Genomic DNA, 21727 nt, shown 5'->3' with positions numbered 1-21727 from the left:
ATTGTGCCATATTTAATTATTAGTCGGAGAAAACTTAAATAAACAATCATTCAAATTTTGTAAAGGCATGGTTTATGAACGTTTCGTCGGATAAAACATAGACAATAAAGCATCATATACACAAGACCAAAAGAACAAATAAGTATACTTTGGCAAGCCATTTCCGTCAGTAGAAAAAGGCGGCAAATTAAAAAAAAATGGCATGGAGGGTTGAGCTCATAGATTTATAATATATAGAGGTACCGTCTCAGCGAGCTGTCACTGTTGCCACTTTTGTTTAGTGTACGATTAACAATTTAACACCACCTTGCTGTAGCCATGTCGATAAAGTCATATCGATAAACTATCGACATTTCTTGCAATTTTAATTTTACTTCAAAGGTTTAACGATACCTAAAATGAACAAAAACGCTTTTATTCTTTATTGTGGTTAACAGATCACAATTTTATCGTCACGCCCCAGCAGGGAACCAAGGGAAAGTTCAGATATTTAATTAAAACACATAAATACCTACTAAAATATGTGTTCCGCAATAATTGAATTATTCTATTACATTATAATATATTCATTATCCATTAGCATTTCAATTATGTTCATGTTTAACGAAGATATTGAAGCTATTTCGTTCCGCTGTGTAGCGTTTATCGATATATAACATGATTAAAATTGACTTTTCACATCCCTAAAAGAGCACACATATACGCATTTACGCACACATACATAGCCTGGGCGCATCAAAAAAGGCAACACTTGATTTGAAGTCCATCTTGTCAACAGTATGGTTGTCCTTTTTTGACAAACGGCATTTTTAAAAGAGCGAGGAGAGAGAAATGATACTAGTTGCTGCGCCGTGAAAGAGAACAGAAAACGTTGGGCCATGAATCTAGGATATACCTGGATCTGGCATGAGTGATGGGGGTAACTGACAGAACGGGATAGTCTTATGTATCTTTCAGTAGGAGTAGCAGCGAAAGAGCTATTATTGTTTGTCCTTGTCACAGTCTCACATTTTATTTGTTCCCCACCTTTTTTTTAGTATGGATAATGGTGGGCAACAAATGAATTCGACCAATCACAGTGTCGCATTTGCGTATGTTTTGTCCCTCACGGAGGCACGCGTATACCACTTCTATACAATCCTACCTTCTATGCGTATACCACTTCTATGCGTTCCTTGAGCAAAAGGCGCAAATAGTTTGACCGGCTATATTTTACTTTTCTTTATCATGTATCTTCTACTATGTCTCTTCCACTGTATGCTCTATTGTTTATGACTAGTTTACCAAGCTGTCAACAAGTCATAGTTGTCATTTGTCAAGCAAGTTGTCATTTCGTTTCAGAATTTCAGATTCAATCACAAGCAGTGATTGTTTTTGTAGTTTTAGTGGTATAAGCCATAAAAATTTCCCATTTTTCTTTAATCTCAATAGAAATATGAATCATTACTACATACCATGAAGAAAGAGCGCACTGGCGACAATTGTCGCCCATTTAAATTATAAGTATCGGGATGATCTTGTTTGTTGTTTTATGTTTAAGCGGGCTTTTGCTAAAAACTGCTTTTTTCCTTTACAGCTCATCAAATTCTCAGTTTGACTGGGATAAGCTTTGAAAGGAGAAGTATTATTGTGAGTTATAACAGATAATAACGTATATTTGTCTTAATAAATCAACCTTTTTTAGGTTATTTTATTCCTTTGTATAACTTTGTTTTCAGGGCTTTGTCGAGCTGACCGTAGTCCCATTGAAAGATAACTTGCGTTACATAAGGCTCAATGCAAAGCAATGTCGTATCTATCGCGTCTGCCTGAATGACCGATATGAAGCAAACTTTCAATATTGTGACCCATTCTTGGATATCTGCCAAGCTGACCCTAACACGTACGTATTATAAACAAATAAATTAGTTTCACATTGAAAACCTGCAACACACCCTTTCATTATATTATTCTAAGCCTGAGAATTTAATACTCAGTTCAAATTAAGTATGTTGTCACTTAATATAATCCTAAATGAGAGAAATTTTCAGTTATAGTAAGTATCACTTATTTTCAGCAATTCTCTTAGAGACCTGGTTTGTCCATTATGCTTTTGTCCCTTTTCAGGTGCATGGCATATCATTACACAAAACACTGCTAATATTAACGTTAAACTAGAACTATTATTATCATTTAGTCTACTTCAATCAAAACTTAAATAATGTATGGAAATAGGCACATGACATTTTTAACGTCTCACAACCCAGTATAGTACTTTTCATTTGGTGGTTTTTTAGGCTTCCATACCCAAAGGGTAAAAACGGGACCCTATTACTAAGACTCCACTGTCCGTCTGTCTGTCACCAGGCTGTTTCTCACAAACCGTGATAGCTGGGCAGTTGAAATTTTCACAGATGATGTATTTCTGTTGCTGCTATAACAACAAATACTAAAACTACGGAACCCTCGGTAGGCGAGTCTGACCCGCACTTGTCCGGTTTTGATGTATGATTGTAGTATTAGTTGAAGTAGTAAACTCTTTATTGTACAAAAAGACATATTAAAAATAACTTACAATTAGTAAGAAGTACAAAGGCGAACTTATCCCTTTGATGGATCTCTTCCAGTTAACCTTTAGTTAGTTATGTTCAGTTAACTTTGATTGTCATCTTGGCTTGGGCCCTAAATGCAAAGTTTGCTTAACTATGAGTTAAACCAAATGCCTCAGTTAGTGTTTTAACACATTCAGTGCCCAGAACATGTATGTGTGTTCATTTTGTACTGAAAATGGGGCGCCCCGCACCAAAAGTGTTCATATCAAGATAGCTGCCAAATGTACAATGTAATACATAATTTCTTCAACAGGAGATCCCTCGAAGTATTCTCACAATGCCACCTAGCAGCAGCTCAGAAGATTGACCCAGATCACAACTCGGGAGAGCTCCACATCCAAGTCCCTGATGATGCGGCTCACCTGGTGGGCGAGGGCAGAGGCCTCCGCATTGGTATTGAGTTCTCTTTGGAGTCTCCGCAGGGCGGGATGCATTTTGTGGTGCCAGAAGGAGAAGGATCTCTGGTTGAGGTATGTAATCTGGTTTCAGCTATTATTTTCTGTATTAGATATTTTTAGAAATCAGTCTACTAAATTATTCATCAAAATTTTGGAAACACTGTTCATAAATGTTTTGCTATCAGAATTACAGTGGTATTCAGAGTTAGTTTATGATCAGTGAAAAAAAATGATTCCAGGGTCATTTAAAAAAAATAGGTGTAAAATATGAGTAACTTATTAATAAAAATATTACATTTACTTATACAATATTGCGGTAAACTCATTAAATTTACGCCCCTGCCCCCTCAGTTAAACAATGTCACCATTATTGTCCATCGAATGTAACCATTATGTTAAAGCGCAATGCTCAAAAAAATTGCTCAATGTCCCATCCCAGAGCAGTCGTGGTCATTGTACAGCCTTTTTCGTTGTTTCCAAATCTACACACACATTTTTTCTTGCAGAAATCAGCTCACATGTTCACCTATGGCCACTCAGCACGCCTCTGGTTCCCCTGCGTCGACAGTTTCGCTGAACCCTGCACATGGAAGCTAGAGTTCACCGTTGACGAGTCCCTGACTGCTGTCTCCTGTGGAGAGCTGCTGGATGTTGTGTACACACCGGACCATAGACGGAAGACATTCCATTATGTTGTGAATACGCCGGCGTGTGCGCCGAATATCGCTTTGGCTATTGGGTAAGATAGAAATTTAATAATATCACCATTTCTTGATAAGAACCTGTGGTTTGATGAATGGTGAATTGGTGGTAGATGACTGGAATCAATTATCGCAATAAATAATCCTCTGTATAGGTGGCATGTTTGAAAGGCTTTTTACCTTACAGATAGTAAGTGTGGGTTGACGATACTTGTGTGTAGTAGGCGCTATAAGAATTCTTAATATTATTCTTGTGTTTATGTAGTAGAAAAACACTTCAGATTGCCCGAACTGCGCGCATGTTAGCTTTAGATTGCGCGCTTAAATCGAGCCTAGCATAAGTTTCGCTAATTGAGCATCTGATCTTGAGAAAACCTTTAGAAGTTTATAATTTACAAAAAGATAATTTATGCTGATGGACCATAAAACTTCTTATTTTTCAGACCATTCGAGACTTACGTAGATCCGTTTATGAATGAAGTGACGCACTACTGTTTACCGAATCTGATGCAAATACTTAAGAACACTGTGCGATACCTACATGAGGCATTCGAATTCTATGAAGAGACGTTATCCACTAGGTATCCATATCCGTGCTACAAGCAAGTTTTCGTTGATGAGGTAAGATTTATAGAGTGATGGATGATTCATAATTTCGTTTGGTTTACCAAAGAGAATTTAGACTAGAGAAATATTGTCAAAGTAAATGATGTAGTCAGTACATTTACTGCTATCTTTCAACACAAATGATTAACACTTTTAGAACGCCATTTGACTTTGATTCTTATTTTTTCACTGATATGTGTTAAATTTTTTAAATTACAATAAGTATCGCCATCTACTCGAGGATAGGCCAAAGGTATTGTGCCATATTTTCGAGCGATGGCGCCATGTTATCTTTGGCCTACTTCAAATTCTCTTTGGGTTTACTATGGTACCTGAAGTCAAAGAAACTAGTAATCTGCGTGCCCTTTAAAAGCAACTACGCACACATAACGTAAAGATATCTTATAGATGCATACACACTACACAGTTGCACACAAATTTTCAGCCCAAAAGTATTTATTATTTCATGCTTCACCATATTTCTAATCAATACATATTTCCAGACAGAAGACGACGCGACAGCCTACACCACAATGTCCATCCTAAGCGTCCACCTCCTCCACTCAATAGCCATCATAGACCAAACCTACATCAGCCGCAAGGCCATGGCTCAAGCTGTTGCAGAACAGTTCTTTGGCTGCTTTATCACTATGCAGAACTGGTCGGATTTGTGGTTGGCCAAGGGCATTCCTGATTATCTGTGTGGGTTGTATTCAAAGAAGTGCTTTGGCAATAATGAGTATAAGTATTGGACGCATCAGGAGCTACAAGAGGTACTGCGATTTCTAAACTCGATAGATATAGTAGGATATTGTTTATCAGTTACGTCAGCGGTCAGCAACCTTTTAGCAGCCTAGGGCCACATAGTAGTTAACGCAGTTGACGCGGGCCGCACTTTGTTAATATGTGTGACTTTATCAATCATTATCGTTTGACAATATTACATACAGAATAGCCAGGGGGGCTCGCAGGCCGCAAGTGAGAGGTTCGCGGGCCGCCTGTTGCCGACCGCCGAGTTACATGGCCGACTTCACATAAGTTAGGCTAAATGGTCGCTTCAATTGTTTGCAGAATATTTTAGCCTAAAATATTCAACCATACGTCAAAAATATTTCATAACAACTGATCGCATTGTTATAGTTTGCAAAAGGTAGCTCTGTCATATGTCTGAAGGTCTAATTTAATGTTTTTTTTATTTACAATTTAATTTATCTGAACTACTTGGTCACTCATTTTTTTTGTCTCAAAACAGGTTGTGACATACGAAGAGCAATATGGTGGTATCGTTCTTGATCCATGGCAACCGCCGACGAGCGGAGCTCGCGTGGATCCCAAAGACGTGTTTTATTTCCCAGTCAGAAATGTGCACACTATGTCACCGAGGTATATTGAGGTAAGTCAACAATCTAAAGGGGCCCACTGATTAACAGTCCGCCGCACGGGATCGGCCTGTCAGTTGTTCGGAACTGCCAAAATTTCGTTCTAACTGACAGGCCCATACCGTCCGGCGGACTGTTAATCAGTGGCCCCTTAACAGTATGAAAACTGAGTAATTAGGACTTTCAAACGACATTTATCTTATTAAAGTCCTCCTAGTTGTCTTGTGGGTATCTATTCCCCTACCAGCCAAAGGAAAAATATACCTTGTTAAGCCTTATAAAGCAGAGGGAATATATGTCCCACTTTATTTTGAACTTTATTTCAAAGTGATAGGGTTAAAATTTGCATAATCAATATGCCTTATAAAAAAAAGGGTTTAAAAGGTTTGTTCTATTCTTCTTTCAATCTTTTCATCAGTGTTGGATTGAAAAGCGAAATAACAATAATTTGCGCAAGATCCCGGAATTGGATTAGTTAGATAAGGTTTTTAAGTTACCTAAGGTTTTTGCCTTTGTGCATTAGAGCTTTCACACAGTAACTGGTTACAATAAAAACATTCTTCTACTTTCCAGGTGATGCGTAAAAAATCCCACCTAGTGCTCCGAATGTTAGAACAACGTATCGGCCAAGAATTACTACTACAAGTATTCAACAAGCAACTATCCCTCGCTACCAACGCCGCCAACACTAAAATAGGAGGAGGGTTATGGGGACATCTCTTGCTGTCAACGAATTTGTTCGTGAGGGCTATATTCACGGTGACTGGGAAGGATATGGCGGTGTTTGTGGACCAGTGGGTCCGGACAGGAGGACATGCGAAGTTTCAGTTGACCTCAGTGTTTAATAGGAAACGGTGAGTGTGTTGTTACAGTATTTTTCTCAAAAATGGACGGCAAAGTCGACTTTGCCGTTTAAAAAATAGGTTGCGAAGCGCGTAGTTTATGGTCAGTCAAAAATTAAAAAGTTAAAAACATTGCAGTCTCGATTTTGGGACTGCAATGTTGCATACAAATTCCATTATTTGTCGAGTTCCAAACTTTTTAAAAGTTGAAATGGCCATATCAAATGAAGGCACAGGCCCATTAAACAGCCAAACAGATGATTAGTACCGCGACTATTTAGCTGTCTCAAATAGGTTGGCGTATTTTCGGCAGAAAAATACACTTCTATTTTTTTATTAAAAAAATAAATGGGCGGCAAAGCTAATTTTTTCAATTGTTTCTACTTTTTTCTGTGAAAATATATACGTAAGAAAGTTGCTTTTGTAAAATATTTCTATGATATTTATATTTCTTGCACCATTTTTGAGAAAAGCACTATATATGACTCGGCTGGAAGGCTACTTGCTGGCTTCGGATTCAATTAAACGGACTCCCAAGGTCGTCCGTTTAAAACGAATCCTCAGCCTGCAAGTAGCTACTTCCGAGCTTCGACAATAATGTACTATTTATGTCAGTATAGTAAGTGCCCCAACTTCCAACGTCGCCATTCTAGTTGTATAGAAAAGTGGATACTTTTATTAGGGAATCAACTGTACAATTTTTAGTTTTTGTTGTTATAATGGTACCAATATGGTTTACATCTTAACTTCAGTTGTAGTTTTTGCTTTCTACAGTGATTTGTGTGAGATACGATGTTAGCAAACAAGTTTACAGCCTGCGTGTGTTAAGAGCGGACTACGCTACGTTTTCATGGCAAGTGCTATGTCAAGTATAGAGCTTATAGGGGAGGGGAGGGCAGCACATTCTTACTCCCAAGTGTGGTCAGAGTCTAGCCTATAAATGCTTCAGGTGTGTCTATTATTTTTTGCCATTATTTTAATACACCATACACCCTCCACCTAGACGACGACCTCATACACTTATTTACTGTAACTGAGTTTGCCTTTGCAAAGCAAATTATGGTAAAATAACTTTTAGAAAAATATTCTTGCATTTGTAGAAACACAGTAGAACTCGAAATCCGTCAAGACTGCGTCCACGAGCGCGGCATACGCAAATACGTGGGGCCGCTCCTCGTCCAACTACAAGAGTTAGACGGCACATTCAAACACACGCTTCAAATTGAGAACACGGTGGTGAAGGCTGATATCACGTGCCACAGTAAGAGCAGGAGGAATAAGAAGAAGAAGATACCGCTGTGTACGGGGGAAGAGGTTGATATGGATCTGTCGGCTATGGAGTAAGTTGTTCATTGTTTATCTTTACCTTCATGGTTTACCTTCAGCTAACTATACCAGCACTAAGCTCATTAACCCTTTTCCAGGCATAGTGCACCTAGCGGCCGCATACTCGCCAATAGAATTTCAACCTTAGGAATCCGATTTAAGGTTCATATTCGATTGGTCTTTCAGGAAAAGTTACTTATCATTAAATGAACCATCAAAGCTGCATAAATTTTAATATAAATAAATAAATATATATTATAGGACATTTTTTTACACAGATCGACCTAGTCCCACAGTAAGCTCAATAAGGCTTGTGTTGTGGGTACTAGACGACGATATATATAATATACACATATATATAAATACTTATATACATAGAAAACATCCATAACTCGGGAACAAATATTTGTGATGAACACACAAATAAATGCCCTTACCAGGATTCGAACCCGGGACCTCCTGCTTCGTAGGCAGGGTCACTACCGACTAGGCTAGGAGGGCGTTGTTGTAGGAGGATATTTGCATTTTTTGGAAAAACCTTGTAGTTTGGTGCGGCCTGAAAAAGGATTAAAGCGGGTAGAATGAGATCTTGAATCTGACCTCTTCTCTAAGGTATATTATAGCTTGATAGCTAATTTTACGGCGATCACCCTACTATTTCGGGACCTTCTCCATAAACGTTTGCCCTATGTACCTGCAAGTGCAAAGTTTTTTATCCAGAGAATCTTCTTCATTGTAAAATATAGAGGCATCTATGAGTTAATTGCTTATCTTGAAGGGACGGCAGATTTGTATAAGTAACAGTTGTAACTTGAGTTATCAGTTCTCAAATTTTAGATGTGATTAGTTCGTATCTGCCCAGTCTCCTCAATTCTTAAATTTTCTTTTACAGCGATTCTCCAGTTCTCTGGATCCGTCTCGACCCCGAGATGTCCCTATTACGAAGCACCGTCATATCACAACCCGACTACCAATGGCAGTACCAGCTCAGACACGAGCGTGACGTCACAGCCCAAATCGAAGCCATCGACGCTTTACACAACTACCCTGAACCGGCCACAAGGAAAGCACTTACAGATACTATAGAGAATGAACAAACTTATTATAAGATCAGGTGTCGGGCAGCGCATTGTTTGACAAAGGTAAGTGTGCTTTAGTACTATTGACATAAAGTTGAATTTTATTTCTTAAGTGATGGTTCACAGTGAAGCTATCGTCTCTTTACACAACTACCCTGAACCGGCCACAAGGAAAGCACTTACAGATACTATAGAGAATGAACAAACTTATTATAAGATCAGGTGTCGGGCAGCGCATTGTTTGACAAAGGTAAGTGTGCTTTAGTACTATTGACATAAAGTTGAATTTTATTTCTTAAGTGATGGTTCAAAGTGAAGCTATCGTCTCTTTACACAACTACCCTGAACCGGCCACAAGGAAAGCACTTACAGATACTATAGAGAATGAACAAACTTATTATAAGATCAGGTGTCGGGCAGCGCATTGTTTGACAAAGGTAAGTGTGCTTTAGTACTATTGACATAAAGTTGAATTTTATTTCTTAAGTGATGGTTCAAAGTGAAGCTATCGTCACTTTACACAACTACCCTGAACCGGCCACAAGGAAGGCACTTACATATACTATAGAAAATGAACAAACTTATTATAAGATCAGGTGTTGGGCAGCGCATTGTATGACAAAGGTAAGTGTGCTTTAGTACTATTGACATAAAGTTGAATTTTATTTCTTAAGTGATGGTTCAAAGTGAAGCTATCGTCACTTTACACAACTACCCTGAACCGGCCACAAGGAAAGCACTTACAAATACTATAGAGAATGAACAAACTTATTATAAGATCAGGTGTCGGGCAGCGCATTGTTTGACGAAGGTGAGTCTTATTGCTGTAGGAAGTAAGGTTGAATTTCATATGTGACAGCTCCGAGTGCAGTTATCGACGTATTACACAACTACCCTGAACCGGCGACGAGAAAGGCCCTTACAGACACTATATAGAATGAACAGACATATTATTAAGTAAGGTGTCGGGCAGTGCATTGTTTGACGAAAGTGAGGTGAGGTGGGTATTATTATGGAAATAAAGTTGAGTTTCATTATTTTAGTACCATAGAGCGGATCTGATGATGGACGCAGGAGGTGGCCATAGGAACTCTGTGATAAAACAATGCAACCTAATTATGTTTGGTTTTGTTATGATTGTCTATAATCTATAATCTTTGACAAAAAAAACTTTTATAAACCGATCAGTTGTTTCCAGGTGGCAAACGCAATGATCAGCTCATGGGCGGGTCCACCGGCCATGTTGACGATATTCCGCAAGATGTTCGGTTCGTTCTCGGCGCCGCACATTATAAAGCAGAACAACTTTGACAACTTGCAGCATTACTTCCTGCAGAAGACTATACCCGTCGCTATGGCAGGTAAATTAAATTCAGATTTAATTTTGGCCTTTATCCCTTCAGCTGTGGAACGGCCCGAGTAGTTTTGAAACTACAGCAATACAGGATAAAGGTGAAATTTTGATGTCAACTATACGTACTTTACACAACTGAGGGCTATTATAATAAATTGTAAAATTGTTTTTAGCCAAACTTTCAATATATCATACTGTGTTATCCGACTAACACTAGGAGCATTTCAATGCTCTTAAGTGGTTTCTTATTGCGAGTGTACGACAAGAAGCGCTAGTATCAATGATCTTCTTAATGGGGAAGTCGGATGAAAGCTTATTGTAGATGGCACCAGATTCCACATTCCTTAATTATGTAAAAGGGTTAGGGTTAGGTTTTCCGGAAAACAGTGGATTCCATACTGGGACGAAATATTTAGCCATTTTCATACAAACTTTGCTTTTTTTAAGGACCATCGCTAGCAACGTCATTTTGACCATTGTTTTGTCATTTAGAATGTGATTTTGCCATTACCATTCTGGTACAGTCATCATCAAATAGATAGCGATGACCAAAGTGGGCAAATGTTTCCGGACACATCGTTATTTCTATTGTAATACTGAAAAAAATCGTATAACATTAAATGTTTTTATTCTCTTCACCAGGCCTTCGCAACATCCACGGCATCTGCCCGCCCGAAGTGGTGAGATTCCTCCTCGACCTCTTCAAGTACAACGACAACTCGAAGAACCACTTCTCTGACAACTATTATAAAGCGGCGTTGGTCGATGCTTTGACGGCGACCATCACACCTGTTATATCTGTGCTGCAACCGGTAAGCCATCATGTTTCTCGCGTGCTATTAAGGGTGGTATTCCACCTGTCCAATTTCTTTGTCCAATGTCATTGCGTCTCACTCTCTCAAAATGTGAGACGCAATACTTACACATTGGACAAAGATAAGATATTGGACAGATGGAATACCACCCTTACCTGTGTCCAGGCTTTTAACATCGCCCGCTAAGTGGTCTGAAATCTGTTCGGCGACTTAATTTCAAATTGTCTGAACTATTATTTTAACAAGTAGATTCGTCCGCAAACAATACAATATTTTATTAAATTAACATAAAAATGGAAAATACACCGCTTAACGCAAAATTGGAACTTGCGAGTTTTTGGAACACCAACTGAGAAACCGAAGCATTCCAACCTAGAGACAGAACTAGGTGTTATTATGATTTCAGTTTCCTTACGATGTTTTCCTAGCGAATGACAGATAGAATAAATGAATGGTGTACGCATTTGTACGAGCCTGGGTTCGAACATGAAATACATACCTCAAGTTTAGTTGGTCTAGTTTAGGCTACCAGCGGCGGTATCATGGTAGCATTTTTATCACCTGTCATGTCATGCGTCACTTTCGCACTTATATACCAGATAGAACGTGACAGATGATAAAAACCGATTCTCTTAACCCTGCAGGCTTGTTACGTCTTTGATTAGCTTTAATGTTCCAGGCAGATAAAAGGAAGAGTTTCTCCTTTTAATAATGTTTGATATTGGGCAGTTGACGTCTTTGGCGGTCAACGAGTTAAAAGATAATTTTTTTTTTTACAGGGTGCCCCAATAACAGCAGACTCCCTCGCAGCGGACACAAAACTAGTTCTAGAAGAGATAACCCGCGTCCTAAATTTAGAGAAAGTGTTGCCATGCTACAAGAATACTGTGACCGTCAGTTGTCTACGCTCGATAAGGCGGTTGCAGCAGTGCGGGCATCTGCCGAGCATACCCACTGTGTTTAGAGCTTATGCCCAGTACGGACAATATGTTGGTAAGTTTTTCCATCACCCCTTTAACCACCTGCAGTCTGACTCTATCTTGAATAAAATGGTATATTTACAGTTTTTAAGGTTCCGTACCCAAAGGATAAAAACTGGAGTCTTAGTAATAAGGTCCCGTTTTTACCCTTTGGGTACGGAACCCTGTCCGTCTGTCACCAGGCAGTATCTCATGAATCGTGATAGCTAAACAGTTGAAATTTTCACAGATGATGTATTTCTGTTGCAGTCCTGTTTTTTATATATTTTGTTTTTATTCGATATACCTACTCTTATCGCAATCACTTATACCACGTGTCCCAAAATTCAACGATAAGCTGGCACCAGAAGATGGACCTGCTCATGACTACTCGTGGAAAAAAAAGAAAAAAATATATGGAATTACAAAAAAAAATTAAAATCGACACCCCTAGTGTCGACTATGAATCGACCATGTCTACAATTTTTTCAATTTTTTTTATTATTTTTCCTCGAGTAGTCATGAGCAGGTCTATCTTCTGGTGCCAGCTTATCGTTGAATTTTGGGACACGTTGTATATTAAGAAATCATTTTTTCCGTTTCTTCTCTACTAACGAATTATTTTTCAATATCACGAAACACAACGTAAATTTAATCACTTCCAATAACCATTTATTAACGTTTTCTAGACGTACGCCTAGCCGCCTTCGAGTGCCTAGTCGATTTCGTCCGCGTTGACGGCAAGCCTGAAGACCTTAGTTCCCTCCTAACCACAGTGGAAAGCGATCCCGACCCTCACGTGCGACACGGCCTGGCTCGCTTGTTGGTCAACAACCCACCCTTCGAGAAGGCTCAGCGGCATAGATTGGACACGGAGGCTGTTGTGCACAGGTATTTAAACCTTATCGTTATATTATTAGGTCACGCTTTAGTCTGAGACGCTGCTTAGCATCACCAAAGGAATTACGAAAGTGCTTAGCTCCTCGTCATAGTGGAAAGCGATCCCGACCCTCACGTGCGACACGGCCTGGCTCGCTTGTTTGTCAACAACCCACCCTTCGAGAAGGCTCAGCGGCATAGATTGGACACGGAGGCGGTCGTGCACAGGTATTTGAACTTTATCGTTATGGCATTAGACAGCATATTCGTCTATCACGCTTCTTCATTCTTCTTTTCGTGTAAAGGGATCAAACTTCTTATAACTAAATTTTTGTCGGCCATAACTTTGTCACACTGCTAAATATAATAATATCATTATAGACAAAGAATTACAAAAAAAAACGGAACCCTTATAGGTTCACTCGTGCGTCTGTCTCTCCGACCATACAATTTTGAAAAAAGTACACAAAATAGTTCTTTACGTATAGATGATAGGAAAACCTATTAGAAATGTGCAGTCAAGCGTGAGTCAGAGTTAATTACTTAGTTTTTGATCCGACCCCTATGGGTTTTTTAAAGACATTTCATTCACGTTCCACATAAAAAAATACATTGTTAAATATTGGGTAATGTAACCCTTGGAACGTGAGTCCGACTCGCACTTGACCGGTTTTTTCTTAATTCTATCGATATATTGTTTTTTTGTTTCAGACTATGGAACAACATAAACAGCCACCTATCAAACGACGCACGACTCAGATGCGATTTAGTTGATCTCTACTACACCTTGTATGGGCTCAAGCGGCCCATATGCGTACCTCTGCCTGAGATTCAGGCGATGATGAAACAAATGCAGCACAAAGAGCGAGAGAGGCTGGAGCGGGAAAAGGACAGGGAGAAGGACAGGGCCAGGCTGAGAGAGATGGAGTTGAATAAACCTGTTATTAAGCAAGAAATTCCTGAGGTAATTTGTCCGTTATACCCTAGGTTTAGAAATTATGAATATGAACGAAAGTACCCGAAGGTATATAGCTTGTTCGTATAGGTCGTTTAACACTTTCACTGCCAGCGCGAGTTACACGTTACGTAGCCGATAACACTGGAAAAATCGAATGTAGCGAAAAACACCTACGAACAGAGAACCCACCTAGCGCGTCGCTGGCCATGAATTTATTAACCCCTTGAGTCCCACCCCACCAACGCGATTTAGGGTCGGCACAAAAGTTAGACAAAAGCTAGACGCAATATCGCACACTATCGAACATTATTTCTTACGGAATGTATGGAACTCAAGAATGCCTGGGACTTACAAGACTTTTCTAAGACTTTATACATTTTTGACGCTCATATTCTTCTTGTCAGATTAAATTCGAAGCCGAGGAGCCATCCACCGTAGTTCCCAGCCTGGACTCCGGTATCATAATGCCGACCCCAATGGAGTTGGACATTAAGAGCGACCTGCCCGTTCCTCTGGCCAACATCAAGGAGGAGGACATCAAGATTGACGTCACTTCGGTCCATGACATGCCGATCAGGGTGTACAGTGGCGTAAGTTTCAAAAATACTACTTATCTATAAAGACGTAAGGTCGAAATTGTAAATACACCAATAAGAACCAACAACCGTAGTCCAAAGTCTGGACTCCGGCAACATAATGTGAACTCCAATGGAGTTGGACAACAGGAGCGACGTGCCCGTTCCTCTGGCCAACATCAAGGAGGAGGACATCAAGATTGACGTCACTTCGGTCCATGACATGCCCATCAGGGTGTACAGTGGCGTGAGTTTCAAAAATAATACTTATTTATAGAGATGTAAGGTCGAAATTGTAAATAAACCAATAAGAACCAACCACCGTAGTCCAAAGTCTGGACTCCGGTATCATAATGCCGACCCCAATGGAGTTGGACATTAAGAGCGACCTGCCCGTTCCTCTGGCCAACATCAAGGAGGAGGACATCAAGATTGACGTCACTTCGGTCCATGACATGCCCATCAGGGTGTACAGTGGCGTAAGTTTCAAAAATACTACTTATCTTTAAAGACGTAAGGTCGAAATTGTAAATACACCAATAAGAACCAACAACCGTAGTCCAAAGTCTGGACTCCGGCAACATAATGTGAACTCCAATGGAGTTGGACAACAGGAGCGACGTGCCCGTTCCTCTGGCCAACATCAAGGAGGAGGACATCAAGATTGACGTCACTTCGGTCCATGACATGCCCATCAGGGTGTACAGTGGCGTGAGTTTCAAAAATAATACTTATTTATAGAGATGTAAGGTCGAAATTGTAAATAAACCAATAAGAACCAACCACCGTAGTCCAAAGTCTGGACTCCGGCATCATAATGCCGACCCCAATGGAGTTGGACATTAAGAGCGACCTGCCCGTTCCTCTGGCCAACATTAAGGAGGAAGACATCAAGATTGACGTCACTTCGGTCCATGACATGCCCATCAGGGTGTACAGTGGCGTGAGTTTTTGTTGTTTTTTAGTGGTTAATAGTAGTTTATGTGACTGCTACATAATGAAAGGCATTAAAATACGAGTGTGGGTTTATGAAACGAATGAAATGAGTTTCATAATAGTATCACACGAGTGTTTTAATGCCTAATTATGTACAGTTACATACACTGCTTTATCTACACACATATTATAAACTTTCTATGATATATTCACTAACCTCATATTACAGCCGACATTGGGGCACTTTCCTCTCTGGCGGAACTCGCGGATATGAGCTGGCGTCTCCGAAATATCTTTATCACACATTTTACACGAAACTTTTGTTATAGTTACTTTAAAAACAACAAAACAAATTATTTTTTACATACAAATTAATTAAAACGTCAAATGGCGGCAAAAGAAAACTTTTTTCACGCATGTCACGCATCCGTAGTTTTTTTTTAATTCAGAGACAAACTAGAGTCGGGGTCGATTACCATATCGTCCGATACCAACTTACATGCGAGATTTGTCAATATTGTATGCAATTGTCATTTGATTTCGAATAAAACGTCATCTCGACTGATATTAGAATAGGGGTCAAATCAAATTGCTTTTTTTTTCAGAGATGTTCGAAATTTGAATGCATTACCAAATCGATTTTGATGTAGTAATGAAGCTATTACCACATTTTCACAGATAAGAAATTTGCTGTAACAAAACAGTTTATCGTAATGTGGGCCATTATTTACGGATTTTGAAGGCGTCATAGAGAGTTTATGATATGTGTGTAGATAAAGAATTTTTTTATTCATCTCAAAAGAAATTTACATGCACTAATACTATTCTATGCTAATTCGTTAGTTAGCGCCCGTGAGCGACAATTTGATTCTATTTACAATTTTAAAATTCGTTACACTAAGTAGTAAGTATATACAAGTAGGTAAGTATAGTAAGTAACAATAACTAAATACCAAAAGTTGTGTTGAGTTACAGTATAGTGTTGTATAGTTGAGTTATAGTATAGTGTACATCATTATAAATAATACTTATAAAAAAAAAAAAAACAATACTTATTTATAATGATGTAAGGTCGAAATTCTAAATACACCAATAAGAACCAATCACCGTAGTCCAACATCCGGCATCATAATGCCAACCCCAAAGGAGTTTGACATCAAGAATAACGGCACTTCGGTTTATGATATGCCAATCAGGGTGTACGTAAGTTGTTCCAAAAGGCTACTTATTTATAAAGACGTAAGGTTGAAATTGTAGGTACAGGTACACAAATCATAATCATCCACCGTGGTCCCCAGCCTGAACTCCGGCAACATAATGCCAACTCCAATGGAGTTTGACATCAAAAGAGACTTTCCCGCTCCTTTGTCAAACATCAAGGAGGATTTATTGAATTTGTTTTTGTTTGACAGGACGACTCAAAACGGGAGTTCATATCGGACAACGCGGCCCCGCTGCCCGGCATTCCCGGCTCGTCGGGCCCCATCGGCTTCGAGCCCGGCATGTTCCGCCGCGACAAGGATGACATGGGCGCTCCTAAGGTAAGTTATCTTGTTATGAAATGCCAGAAAAAAATGCGTTGTGTCATGCGATAAATGTCGGCCATCATAGGTCGAAAGCTTCTCCGCTGAATTCTCTAGCGATAGCTTGGGAACTTATTGGGAAGTATAAAAAAAGGACCTGACTGATTTTTTGAATATTGTCCCTGTTTTAACACATTCAATACCACTAAGTGCTACGGGTTACGCTCGTAGCGCGTAGCCACGGTTTCGTCGTATGTAGCGCGTAGTCGCTACGAACAGTGTACCCGACAGTCGGGTTCTTGGTGTTGAATGTGTTAAGGTAAAGGTAAGTTCTAGCAGGGCTCGACAAATCTTCCCATAAAATAAAATTTACGATTAGGACTAAATTAGACGGCGCGCGAACTCGCATGCGATTTTAGTTATATTGCGGACTGTTGGTTACGCCCAATTCAACCGACCGATCAAAACCCGCAATGTAATGAAACTCGCATGCGAGATCTCGCATCGTCTAAATGAGCCCTTACGGTTCAGCTCTTATTGCGCCTTATAAAATATAGCCATACTTTGTTAATCATAGTGCACTCCTATCCAGAAAACTCGCAAGAACATTGTCGACCCACGTCTTGTGTAAGTGGCTTTTTAACATTATTTTATATTTTGTTACAGGCAAAGAAAAAGAAGAAAGAAAAGAAGAAGCATAAACACAAACACAAGCATAAACACAGCAGCAAAGACAAATCCGGCAAAGACAAGGACCATAGAGACAGAGACCGCTTCCCTCCCCGCCCCCCCTCGAGCACAGACCATCTCAAAATCAAGGAGGAGACGCGGGAAACGCTTAGTTCATTCAGCTCAAGTCAAAGCCCTTCCGAGGATATATCGTCTATGCCCAGTAATATGAGCTTTTAATAAAACTATTGAAAATTCAACCTTATAAACAAGACGTCAAGGTTGAATTTCGCAATTTTGAATGAAGTATGCAAAGATTATTCGTAAATTAAGTAAAATTGATCTTAACTAGAAGTAAGCGGTAATGTGTTGTAAGATTTTTGATTTTAAATATATTTTTTACGCAATTTTTGAGATTTTTTTTATCTAGCCCTTTAACCCACACATGAATCTTTGCCCCAACTCCCAGAGAGCGTAGCCAAAATGACAGTCGTACAGTCGCCATCAGATATATCGGAGCGGTCAAGGCGCTCACAAATATCTGAACACGCCTCTAATAATTGTCAAGGCGTTAGAGTGCGTGTTCAGATATTGTGAACACCTTGGCCGCTCCGATATATCTGATGGCGACTGTACATCGACAAACTCGAAACGAAAAAAAAATGTAACGGGATAATAGATGTTACGAAAAGACACGTGACTATTTCCATACAGATATAGTGCATAATTGTTTTCCATCGTATTTTCTAGGAAACGTTCGTATTTGTCATACTACTTCAGTCAACCTCAGTACTTTTTGTACCGAGACTGACTGAAATAGCAAGACACGTTCGTACGTTTCCGTGAAAATAATTATGCGCTACAGTCATCTGTATTTGGTGTTCTCTATCAACGATTTTCATCTTGTCTAGGTGTCGAAACTACATTTGCCGTCTGAGTGAATTGCAAAAAAATTGTACGTAATTAAGCGCAGTTAAGAAGCTGTGATAAGTCTTAACTTAATTGATGCATTTGTGTTACGAAAATTAACTATGTAAATTGTATTGTATTTATTGTACTTAATTCGTACACATACATATAAGTCTATAACATACGCTAACACACTTTCATGCATCTAATAAATGGCTTAACTGTGCATGTGGTAACACAATGGAATCGATTAACTTTAAGGGGCCCACTGATTAACAGTCCGCCGGACGGTATCGGCCTGTCAGTTGTTCGGAACCGTCAAAATTTTGTTGTAACTGACAGGTCGATACCGTCCGGCAGACTGTTAATCAGTGAGCCCCTTTAGACTAATTACAGGTGCTTAACTATGTAAAACTTTTTTTGCAATTCACTCATCTAAAACCTTACCGTTTTGAATTTAGAATAGAGTTTTGCTTCTTTTTGCTGTTTAGACCAGGCGGCTTAGCACGGTCGCGTTTTTATCCCTTGTCACCATGCCTGTCACGTTCTAACAAGTATGTAAGTGCGAAAGGGACGCGCATAGTGATAGTCGATAAAAATGGAACCGTGCTGAGCCCGCAGGGGCCCATTTCTCGAACGATATTAGACTAATATTTTTAGTCCGCGAACTGTCACATCGTATGGGTTCCCATGACAACACACAAATAATATTAGACTAATATCGTTCGAGAAATGGTTCGTTTTTTGTGTTTGGTTTGGTGTTTTGGTTTGGCATCATGTCAATAATGAATTTTTATTTTCAGTCATGCGAAAATTGTGTCGATAGAGTCGACTTGTAAAGACTCGCGGTTATATCGAGTTAAGAGTGATATCTAGACACGCGGCAGCGTGTCAAGCCAAGTTCAAGCAAAGGAACTGGCTAGCCAGCGCCGAGTGTATCTTTACACGAACCACTTGGTGCCACTTTTGACCCTTCTATAACTCAAAACATATTTAACGTAAACACATAAAACTACGTGTGTTTAATTATATCCATAAGGACATCTAGAAGCCTAAATTTCATGAAGCTAGCTCAAACGGTTATAAAGATATGAAGGTCAAAAAGTCGTAAATTTTGGGACTGACTGACTGACTTATAGTACCTAAACCTAACCTACTTCCAGATGACCTAGAAGGATGAAATTTGGAATCCAGCTCGGTTATTGTATGTAAGCGTAGGAAAAAATCTAAAAATAAAAAAAAGTTAAAAAATAGGGGGGGTCCCCATACAAAAAAACCATTTTTTATTGTGACTGACATATAAGTACCTAAACCTAACCTACTTCCAGATGACCTAGAAGGATGAAATTTGGAATCCAGCTCGGTTATTGTGTGTAAACGTAGGAAAAAATCGAAAAATAAAAAAAAGTTAAAAAATAGGGGGGGTCCCCATACAATTTTTTTATTTATTGTGACTGACATATAGTACCTAAACCTAACCTACTTCCAGATGACCTAGAAGGATGAAATTTGGAATCCAGCTCGGTAATTGTGTGTAAGCGTAGGAAAAAATCTAAAAATAAAAAAAGGTAAAAAATAGGGGGGGGGGTCCCCATACAAAAAAATATTTTTTAATTGTAGCGTTGGAACCGTTACAAGCAGATATTTGAAACTATCCCAATATATGTATTATTATATTTGCTATATAAAAGAAATATAAAAATAAAGTTTAGTCAAAAAATAAGTGGTGTCCCCATACAAAAAACTTGTAATACGCGCTAAACGACCGGCCAACGGTGTGTCGTTGGCGGCGCGCGGCACCACATAATTAATACAAAGAACAGAAGTGAAAAAACATGCGGCGGAAACACAAGAAAAAACATTAAATCTCAATACCTGCCTTGTTTTCTTTACAAAAAGTATTGATATCCCATCAAAAACATAAATGTAAAAAAGGAGAGCCAAGTTCAATACAAAAATTATGCTTGGCTGTGGGGTTCGCCGCAAAAAGAATGGAGATCTAAATGAGTGCCAAGTTCTATGCAAAATCCAAATATGTATTTATAAGAACAAAATAACATTATAAACAAGTATTAAACTCTATTTCTTTGCTTTATTGGATACCTATAACAATTGCTGTTATTTAAAAAAAATGTGAGATCTTAAAGTAGGTTAGATTTGGCTTGGCTAGTTTTTATCAGAATTACAAAATATAATATATATATATATATATATATATGTTGAATAACTTTATAAAATGACTGATGTAATGAAAACTGGCCAAGTCAAATCTAACCTGCTTTAAGATCTCACATTTTTTTTAAATAACAGCAATTGTTATAGGTATCCAATAAAGCAAAGAAATAGAGTTTAATACTTGTTTATAATGTTATTTTGTTCTTATAAATACATATTTGGATTTTGCATAGAACTTGGCACTCATTTAGATCTCCATTCTTTTTGCGGCGAACCCCACAGCCAAGCATAATTTTTGTATTGAACTTGGCTCTCCTTTTTTACATTTATGTTTTTGATGGGATAAATCGATTCATACTCCAGCCTTAACCTAACGAAACCATATCAAGAGAAAGCAAAACAAAGGTATGCTAATTACGACTTTATTGTCAGGATGATAAAGTGCATCATTATCGTTTAAAATATGTCGCCCCAAGTAATGTAAGACAGTGGTTTAGTATCCAGTATCGCAGCTTAAATTACTGTGTCCTAAATGATCGGTATTGAATGTCACATCGATTGAAAGTTATTAGGTGCACTGTCGCGGAAACAAATGAATACGTAGGTACCGTAGTATATAATTAATTATAATTATCTAGTAACTTCTGAAAGTTGCAACCGTATTTTATTTCGGACTAAATAAGTGTTCCGTGAACAAAGTTTTGTACGGAACACTAAAAACTGAGGTGAAAGGTAATTTTACCAACGCTGCCTTATTATCTGATAAGCGTAAATAATGCGAATATATAGGGCGAAATGTCGATCAATAGACCCTACCTAAGAGAAATGACAATCGCAACAAATATGAATTCGTTTAATTAATTTTGTTCGTGAATTTACGCATGTAAGGTAAAAGTAAAGTAAATCAATTGGTAAGGTAAGTAAGTGGGTAAATACTCATTATTTAGTTGGTATCTACGTAAGGAAGAATGGAAAAGAATGTCTCCCATAGGCGCATTTACCCTATAGGGCAAAAATGGCACCTTTTTGTTAGCTACAGACATAAGTGTTTCC

General features: G+C 38.8%; 1 protein-coding gene across 1 annotated transcript; it reads left to right on the top strand.

Annotated features, from left to right (window-relative positions):
- The first annotated feature begins 1361 nt into the window (after nucleotides 1-1361).
- On the top strand, nucleotides 1362-17979 carry LOC134792745 (transcription initiation factor TFIID subunit 2). The gene is made up of 19 exons (XM_063764048.1): nucleotides 1362-1500; nucleotides 1576-1629; nucleotides 1719-1882; nucleotides 2845-3061; nucleotides 3496-3728; nucleotides 4134-4311; nucleotides 4800-5069; nucleotides 5549-5689; nucleotides 6249-6529; nucleotides 7618-7857; nucleotides 8736-8985; nucleotides 10121-10283; nucleotides 10919-11088; nucleotides 11871-12084; nucleotides 12740-12941; nucleotides 13641-13893; nucleotides 14292-14477; nucleotides 16811-16939; nucleotides 17588-17979. The coding sequence occupies exons 1-19, from the start codon at nucleotides 1456-1458 to the stop codon at nucleotides 17828-17830; spliced, it is 3633 nt and encodes a 1210-aa protein (XP_063620118.1). The 5' UTR covers nucleotides 1362-1455; the 3' UTR covers nucleotides 17831-17979.
- Nucleotides 17980-21727: the final 3748 nt, after the last annotated feature.

This window comes from Cydia splendana, chromosome 8 (assembly GCF_910591565.1).
Source record: "Cydia splendana chromosome 8, ilCydSple1.2, whole genome shotgun sequence".
NCBI classification, from domain to species: Eukaryota; Metazoa; Arthropoda; class Insecta; order Lepidoptera; family Tortricidae; genus Cydia; species Cydia splendana.
This window is presented reverse-complemented; position numbering and strand designations above follow the sequence as displayed.